At 37.5% G+C, this 9261-nt stretch overlaps 1 protein-coding gene across 1 annotated transcript; it reads right to left on the bottom strand.

The window, feature by feature from the left end:
- Positions 1–5498: 5498 nt before the first annotated feature.
- Positions 5499–7577, bottom strand: LOC111398702 (probable xyloglucan glycosyltransferase 8). The gene is made up of 2 exons (XM_023025744.1): positions 6808–7577; positions 5499–5843 (listed from the first exon to the last, which is right to left on the bottom strand). Exon 1 carries the CDS (start codon positions 7488–7490, stop codon positions 6963–6965), a length of 528 nt encoding a protein of 175 aa, XP_022881512.1. The 5' UTR covers positions 7491–7577; the 3' UTR covers positions 5499–5843; positions 6808–6962.
- Positions 7578–9261: the final 1684 nt, after the last annotated feature.

The raw sequence follows: 9261 nt of genomic DNA, 5'->3' as shown, positions 1-9261 counted from the left end.
TCATCGAACTTCCATTGTCAAAAAGCACGCGCTTCAGTCCGTTCTAAGCTACTATGGCTCTTACTACCAATGCATCACAATGAAGGTGCTGTACACCTCGTGCATCGACTTGGGAAAAAGTAATTGGTGCCACCCTATTAGCTTCGTAGCATTGGTTGACAACATTGTTGGTCTTTGGAGGGTCCTTTACCTCCCTAGCATAGTTCCTCTGTGTGTTTCGAGTGTTGTCCCCGACATGAGGGTCTCCTATGATTGTGTCTATCTCACGGATTGGCTCACCTTCTGTTGGACCCTAATTTTTCTGCCTGGATTTCCCTCGAGTTCTATTTTCTATTTTTCTGTTCCAAGGTATATGGTCCCTCTGTCACCTCGCATCTCTGTTGGACGAGGTGGACTACCGATGATATTCATGATACTGGTCCCCTAGAGGAGCGGGGGTTACTTTTTTGTGAGGATTGAGGAGCATCCCTGCATTCGCTGGTGTCATCACCGTAGAAACAATGGAAGGTACAGTACTTTTCTCCTTCCAAGGGCTGGTTTGCCTATTTTTTCTTGCGTCGGTTCATTAGGTAGATGTTAAGATGCCAAATATTTAATGGTGCCGACCACAGCAAAGTGGCCAAATAAAAGGACTAAAGTTGTCCCAAAATTGAAGTCACTAACAACCCATTGAAGTTGCCATCTTTCTCACTGAGATTGAAATCCACAAGTTGCACATCTACATAATATGGTGGTACTCAATGGCCTAAGCTCCACCAAGATTGAGGTTGGAAGGACCCAAATGGGGTCAAATGACCCCACATTTTTTTGTCGTTTCTTTCACCACTTACTTTGACGCTCATTAAGGAATGTCAAACGAAATCGAAATATTGCATTATTAATATCATTTCGAAGTATTCACATAATAGTTTTTCACTCATTAATGGCGTGTAGAACGCCTAATTGCAGCAAAAGTTATGGCATGTCAAAATATGCTGTTCCAAACTAGTATTTCAAGAATTTCAATAATATGTTAACTTTAAAAACTTGCTGACAATCGTACTCTAGCTGAATTTACAAATTGCCCACATCACTTAGAAGCTCATTTAATTTTGAGAACTACATTGTAATCATATCGACTGGTTAAAATGGATATTGAAAATAGTTAAATGTGCATCAAACATATGTCTTTAAAAAAGACGTCTATCTTTCTTTTAAGAATTTCTAATTATTTCATTAACATTTATTATCTTTGCACAACAAATTCTCAATATGATTTATATCATTTTGTCAGCAAATTTTACATGGAGTGTGACATAAAATTTTTTAGAATCATTATAGATTAAATGCAATCTAAATTACTTTCGAACTAAATTTGAATTTCATTTACTTTCTAGATTGAATTTGAATTTTATTTCAATATATTTACTTCCTACATTCAGCTTGATTTACTACCCATCGGATCAACATTTGTCAATGAAGTGGTAAACAAAATTATACAAGTAGTAAAATTCATTTGACGATATTGATAATGTCATAATTATATGACATTTTCAAACTATCAGGATGTGTAGATTACAATTGTAGTAGTGTATTGAATTATTTTTATTAATATTATTTTATTTAAAAAAATTACATTTTAATTTTTGACCCCACAAGACAAAAGGTCTGGGTCCGTCCATACTTTTCCCCACTCTTTTAGGGCTCCGCCGACACCTTCTTCTCTTACAATGGGTATTTAGTATCAGAGTCTATTAAGCTTAAATGAACAATTCGATCAAATTAGGATTAAAAACGAGCACACGCATTCCGAAATTAGTGTGCTATAAGCCTGCATGGGCATGTTAAGGATAAATATCCAACGATGAATAAAAGATGAAATAAATATATAACATATAAAAGTTTGTTTTACTCCTCTTAACAAAATTTTACTTTTAAGATGGAACTCGTATCTCAAAAGGATGAAGGACGAGACTGGAGCGTATAGATAGTTTGTGCAATTGAGAATTTATGTGAATTTCAAGTGGGAAAAATTGCATGGACTTGGTCCTTTACAATAGGTCATATTGATGAAAGACCTTCCGTTATAGTTGTACAAGTCATCCCATGGACAACTGTTCAGATCTTCGTGAACAGACCTGCTACCGTCTTGAAAAAGTAATCTGAATTTTTTTGCACTAGTCCAAGTCAGGAAATAAAACGGCTTTCGCGTAACATCTATTTTGAGGGTTTTTAGCCATTCAGACTGACAGTTCTACTATAATGGAATGTTGAGGATCGACTTGCTATTTGGACAGCAAGTTTAGTTCTCAGGTAGTTAGGTATGCAATCCTGAAAGAACAGGAAGCTAATTTACATTGAGTGAAGTTCAAAATGCACAATATAAGGTGAAATATGATACACTATAATACACTCAAAGCTAGGAATCCATCCAATAAATGGTGCGGCATTGAGAATAAACACGAAAATTTTGATTTTTTTTCAACCTATGCCAAAGGTTAAACCATAATAACTACATACGGAAGACTAATATGATCGCTATCCTTTCTAACGTAGAAAATATGTGTAGGGTGTATATTGATCACCAAAGTTGGCCCAAGCTCAGTTTATTTCCACCAATACACCACAACCGGACAGCCAAATGACCCGAGACAAAACCAAGCTTCCACTTTCGGTTGCCAAGGAGATAACCCACCTAGAACACCACAAAGGTGGCAAAGAAGTAGAAGAAATCACAGAAGTTGAGTGTTCAGAGAGAAAGAGAGAGAGGCGAAACGTTGTCTTGCAAATAAAGGGAGAGACCCAATGTATTAAATCAAGCGGCCCAAATAAGATAAGTAACACTAGGGTAGCAAGTGGATCAAGTAGAGGTCAATAAGTAGACAAATGGGCTGCCAAGTAAATTCTCTCATTGTTGATCATCCAAAAAAGTGGGTTGGGCCATGAGCAACACTAAAATATTTAGGTTGCTTCAAATGACCCAATTAACATTTGGGTCATGTTTTCTTGATTGTGGTATTACAATTTTTCGTTAAGTCATTTGGCTAAGTCGACTAAAGATTAAAATCAAATAAAATCATAGTTCGGGGAGGTCGTTTGACAACAAATTGCCTAACAATACGGGAAAAAAAAGTAGAACGATGAATATATAAAATGACTTTCATGATCTTACAGACCTTTATTGACTTGGTGACTAATATGCACTCGAAAAAATTGGTCGAACTAACCAAAATGTAGTGAAGTATACAAGCTATGTACAATGGTGACGTTTCACATCCATTCTTTTGCTGTCGTTGATCCTTTTCGTTGACTGATTTGCTCTCCAATCGAGTCAAGACCAACTAGAAGGAAGGTCACTCGTTGGAAAAGTAGAGAGTAGAAATGAAGTCCTTGAGCTAATAAAAGGCTTCTGAATGAAGGAGTACTATCATACAGTAGCCAAGTTGAAGGAACGACTTGTTTGTAACATATTGATGAGTTCAAATCTCACTTTCAACCTTGAATAAAAAATAGTTCTCAATTTTTACGATGGCATGGACTCCGTGCTCTTGGTGTATGCGTGACGTTCTATACCGTCCATAGTTTGCGGGCAATTCATCTCTATGCATTTTGGATTGTCGTCCCTGGAGATTGCACCTAGTGCTAGGCTTTTGTTGTGGTTCCCGCTTGGATGCTAAAATGGACTCACAGTATCCACATCTCCGGTCTAATACCGACCTAGATTTTCCTTGACTGTGGTGGGTTTTGAAGTGTCTGTCAAGGGCGCCACGGGGGTGATCATCAACAATGCACTGTAGTAAATAAAAATGATATTGTCACTTGATGTACATTTAACTTGGCATATAATATTCATTAATGCTTTGAGAAAGAGAAAATGATAATAAAAAAAATAAAAAAAGGGGCAAAAAAGAAAATTAGCCATTTATTAACAATCATGCCATGTTGACAAAAAGTTTGACACTCTTTCTGACAGCACACTTACAATAGGGGGGTGGGAAGTATTTTTTGACATTTTTATTCACGCGGATCCCACATAAATATGAGTGTTGATCAATGATTTTGTCAACCCCTATCTGACAACTCAACTTAATTCATTTGTTAAAGTAGATTGAGATTTAAGAGTTCTTTGTTATTCAGTATACAGTGCTGCAATTTTTACAGTTTGGCATTTATGTTCTGAGGAATTTTGCAGCAAGTACAACTGCTTTTGTGACATGTCTTTTTCTCTGTAGAGTTAATATATTTTAATTATAAAAAATTGTTGAATCTTAGTACTCATGTGATTTCTTAAGACCGTGCTACATAAATATAGGGGTTGACACAACGATTGACATAGCACACACATGGGGAGGTCGGCATTATTTTATTCGCGCGACACTCATGCCTCGGTTGTGAGTGTGGTGTCATTCTTTGTGTCAAACATTATGTTCATTTCGTATTTCCTTTGACAAAAGATATTTTTTAGCTTTATTTTTTATTTTATTTTATTTTCTTTGAAAAGGCAATATGGCAGAATCTCATGTATCTGTCAAATTGGACCGTCGGAATTAATAGGTCAATAATTATTATAGATTGAATGTTAGGTTCTCTTTTGCTACGGTTTAAAGATTAAAAAATTAGATGATTGTCACAAATATTTCATATAAAGAAATGATTGTCCTTGGCAGTCTATGATTTTCATTTTTTTTTTCCAATTTTTTGGAGTGTTTGACGTTAGTATTTTTGTCTTGTTATACGTTCTTTGAATAAGGATCCTAGGGACAATCGAGGAACTAAGAAATTGGTCTTAATTCATAACGATGTATTGGACTGTCAGGTCGTTCAAAGGGTTGGAGTACAGAGGTGACATGAAGGAATTTAATGGAAGAATAATTTTAGCTTGCAGCAAGTACTAGCCAACGATGGTTGATTCAGCCTGAGATGCAAAAGGATTTTAAAGAAAAACCAATCCATGATTTCATTAAGTATGAACAATCAGGTCACGTTTAGGAAAATTGACCAACTGAGGGAGCCGGGTTAGACATTGTGAATCAGTTCATCTTTCTTCATGAAAGATGATGATACCATTTGAACAAAGATATGTATGTCCTCGTGTGAGGTAGCTATAGTTGTTATGATAGGGAATGTGTTACTGTTATCAAGTTGACGTTTGAACACGGACATTGGTTTTGCATTTCTGCAAAGTAATTGTTGGAATTAATGTCGAAAACTAATGAGCTCTCAAGAATACCAAACATGAGAATCACACCATAATTTTGGAATTTTTCACGTAAGCATGCATTGATTTTATCAAAGTATTTTAATTTTTTAATATTTTCTTTGCAAAAATTTATTTTTCTTTCAAATTTCTAGAATAAGATGTATGTATTACATGACTATTTCACCCAAACTCGCTTCTTGATACAACACTAAGGGCCCGTTTGGTAAGACTTTTGAAAATTCAAAAGCTTCTTTTGAGATCATAAAGTTGTTTTTAGACGTGTTTGGTAGGACCCATCATGAAAATAAGATCAAGAAAGTTGTCTCGACTATCAATCTTTACTAAATAAATCACCTTGGAACAAGAATCCCGTGCAATACGTGACAAGTAGATCAAACCAACATCAAAGAAATGAACAGTATCAGCAATGCAAGCAGCAAAGAAACCACAGCAAAGTGGCCAAATAAAAGGACTAAAGTTGTCCCAAAATTGATGTCACTAACAGCCCATTGAACTTGCCATCTTTCTTCACTGAGATTGAAATCCACAAGTTGCATACCTACATAATTTTGGTGGTCCTCGACTGCCTGAGCTTGATCAATATTGAGGTTGTTTTCCCCACTCTTTTAGGGCTCTGCCGACACCTTCTCCTCTCACAAGCATGCTGAGGTGGTAGAGATGGGTATATAGTATCAGAGTCTATTAAGTTTAGATGAATAATTTGATTAGATTAAGATTAAAAAACGAGCATACGCATTCCAAAATTAGTATGCTATAGGCCTCCAACAAGTTACCATCTTGTATGTGCATGTCAAGGATAAATATCCAACGTTGAATAAAAGATGAAATAAACATATAACATATAAATGTTTGTGTTACTCCTCTTAACAAAATTTGACTTTTAAGATGAAACTCCTATCTCAAAAAGGATGAGGGGCGAGACTGGAGCGTATAGATAGTTTATGCAATTGAGAATTTATGTGAATTTCAAGTAGGGAAAATTGCATCGACTTGGTCCTTTACAATAGATCATTTTGATGAACGAACTTCCATTATAGTTGTACAAGTCGTCCCATGGACAACTGTTCAAATCTTCGTTAACAGTCCTGCTGCCGTCTGGAAAAAATAATCTGAATTTTTAGTCAGGAAATAAAATGGCTTGCGCGTAACATGTATGTTGAGGGTTTTAGTCATTGAGACTGACTGTGACACTATAATGGAATGTTGAGGATCTACTTGCTATTTGGGCAACAAGTTCAGTTCTCAGGTATGCAATCCTGAAAAAACAGGAAGCTAATTTACATTGAATCAAGTTCAAAATGCACAGTATAAGGTGAAATATGATACACCATAATACACTCAAAGCTAGGAATCCATACAATAAATGGTGCATCATTGAGAATAAACAGGAAAATTTTGATTTTCTTCAACCTATACCAAATGTTAACCATAATAACTACATCTGGAAGACTACTGTGATTGCTATCCTATCCAACATAGAAAATATGGAAAAAAAGAAAAAGAAAAAAGGAAGTAGAACGATAAATATATAAAATGACTTTCATGATCTCGCAAACTTTTATTGACTTGGTGACTGATATGCACTCAAAAAGATTGGTTGAACTAACCAATATGTGGCGAAGTATACAAGCTATGTTCAATGGTAACGTCCCTCACAAAGCTCTAGGGGCGGGGCGGTGGGAGCTCTCAAGGTTGGAGTTCAACCTTTACGTTCAATGGAAATGTTTCACGTCCAGTCTTTTGCTGTCATTGATCCTTTTTGTTAACTGATTTGCTCTCCAATCAAGTCAAGGCCAACCAGAAGGAAGGTCACTCCTTGGAAAAGCAGAAAGTAGAAATGGAGTCCTTGAGCAGATAAAAGGCTTCTGACTGAAGCTGTAAGCAAGAGGAAAGAAAGGGCTAGCTCTTTTCTGTATATCTTATTGCTTTTCTTAACCGGTCGAGGCTTTTGTTCTTTCAATGGGGTCAACTCTGAAAGATCACTTTCAGAAGCACCTCGGATGATCTGTCGTTGTAACATTGATTTCATATCCTTGTCAACAACAGCCAGTAAATCGGATTCCGAAGATCTGCCTGCTTTTTTTGTCACAATCCACTCGTATGAACTGCCCAACTGGAAGAGTCCCGATACCATTGCGTTGAATTTTGTTACAGACATGGTGTTTTCGAAAAGTAGGTAAGGGGCGATGAACGGAATGGATTTTGGTGCCGGGAGAACGTTAAGTAATGTCATAAGAATCGGCACGTAGCAAATAACCCACATGGGAAGCTCGGCTTCAGGGATAAACATGGTTAAAGGAAGAATTACGCAAAATAATGTGAAAGAATAGAAAGGAAGGATCAGTTTTCTCAACAAGAAGAAGAGAAATAATAAGTTTGCTTTCTTCCATATTGATATCTGCAAAATGTTTTTTATTAATTACCATTAACGATATTTCCATCTCGAAACTATTTAAAAGGATATATGCAAGCACGAAATGTACCTTCGAAGTTATGACAGACGGCAGACACAGCGAAGAGGCTCCAGGTAGGGGGTTGTGTTGGTTCTATGATCGCCTCCATTTTTGGAGCTTTGGCAAACTCTGCTACAAAATCTGCGAGGGCTTGTCCCTTGATGGCACTTCAAGGCTTGAAAAGTAGATCGGACTCGCTGAGCTCAATTGTCCATTTTAATAGGCGACCTAAAGCGTCTATCTTTTGTAGTACTTGTTTGAGCGAAAAATTGATTAGAACTTCAATGGAGTGAGCCTGGAAGTATGGCCTCAATTTATTTGATGCAGTAATGAGGAAAAGAGTGAGCTTCTCCATGTTTGGGTAGCGAGCTTCGGCTGGCAGTAAGGCCTTGCTAATGTCGTATACTAGTAGCTGACATGTCTCCTCTTCTCTGACGAGGACTGCTCTGACTGCCTCCTCTGAGACTGCCAAATACAGTAGAAGGGACTCAAACGATTTAGGCTTTGACAATAGGGTGCCTTTCCCAAGGGCTTCTTCAGTGCCTAGAAGGTTAGTTCGTATTCTTCTGTCCATTGAAAATTGTTCCCTTGCTTCAAAATATTGAAGAAGGGTAAACTTTTGTCTGTGGCCTTAGAGATGAAGCGGCTGAATGCAGTGATTCGCCCGTTAAGGCTTTGCACCTCTTTCGATTTCTAAGGTGATCTCATTTCTAACAATACTTCTATTTTTTAGGGTTTGCTTCAATTCCCCTTTAATTGATAATGTAACCTAAAAATTGACCCTATGCTACTCCAAAGGTGCACTTCAGTGGGTTCAACTTCACTTTGTATTTTCTCAGAATTTGAAATGTGTTGTCGAGGTGACTTTCATGATCCCTTGCATTGAGGCTTTTCACTAGCATATTGTCTACATAAACTTCCATGGTTTTGCCAAAGAGTAAGCAAACATCATATTGATAAGCCTCTCGTAGGTGGCGTTTGCGTTCTTTAATCTGAAGGGCATTACCTTGTATCAGTACAACCCTCTACGGGTGATGAATGAGGTGGCCTCTTCATCAACTTGGAACATTGGGATCTGGTTATACCCTGAGTATGCGTCCATGAAGATAAGGAGTTCATGTCCGGCCATGGAGTCTACAAGTTGGTCTATCCTTGGGGGATGGAAGGTGTCCTTTAGGCAGGCTCTGTTCAAGTTCGTGAAGTCAACATATACCCTCCACTTTTCGTTAGGTTTCTTTATTAGGATGGGGTTGGATACCCATTTCGGGTAGATGGCCTCTTTGATGAAGCCATTGCGACTCAGTTTATCAACTTCCTCTTTGAGCATCTCATATCTCTCCGGGTTGAGGGCTTGTCCCTTTTGCCGATATGTGCATAGGTGGGGTTGATGTTCAAGTGATGACAGCTGACCCTTATGTCTATTCCCACCATATCCTCATGTTTCCATACGAAGACGTCCAAGTTTTTTTGTAGGAAGTCCATTAATTCCTTTTTGATCTCATGTGGTAGTGCTTTTCTTAGCTGTAAGACCTGAGTGGGGTCTTGATGGTTTGTAGGAAAGGTTTCTAGTTTCTCCATTGGGGTTGCATTCGACTCGGGATCAATAAC

The sequence above is a fragment of the Olea europaea genome, chromosome 8, assembly GCF_002742605.1.
Source record: "Olea europaea var. sylvestris chromosome 8, O_europaea_v1, whole genome shotgun sequence".
NCBI classification, from domain to species: Eukaryota; Viridiplantae; Streptophyta; class Magnoliopsida; order Lamiales; family Oleaceae; genus Olea; species Olea europaea.
Note: the sequence above shows the minus strand (reverse complement) of the source record. Positions and strands in the feature narration are given on the sequence as shown.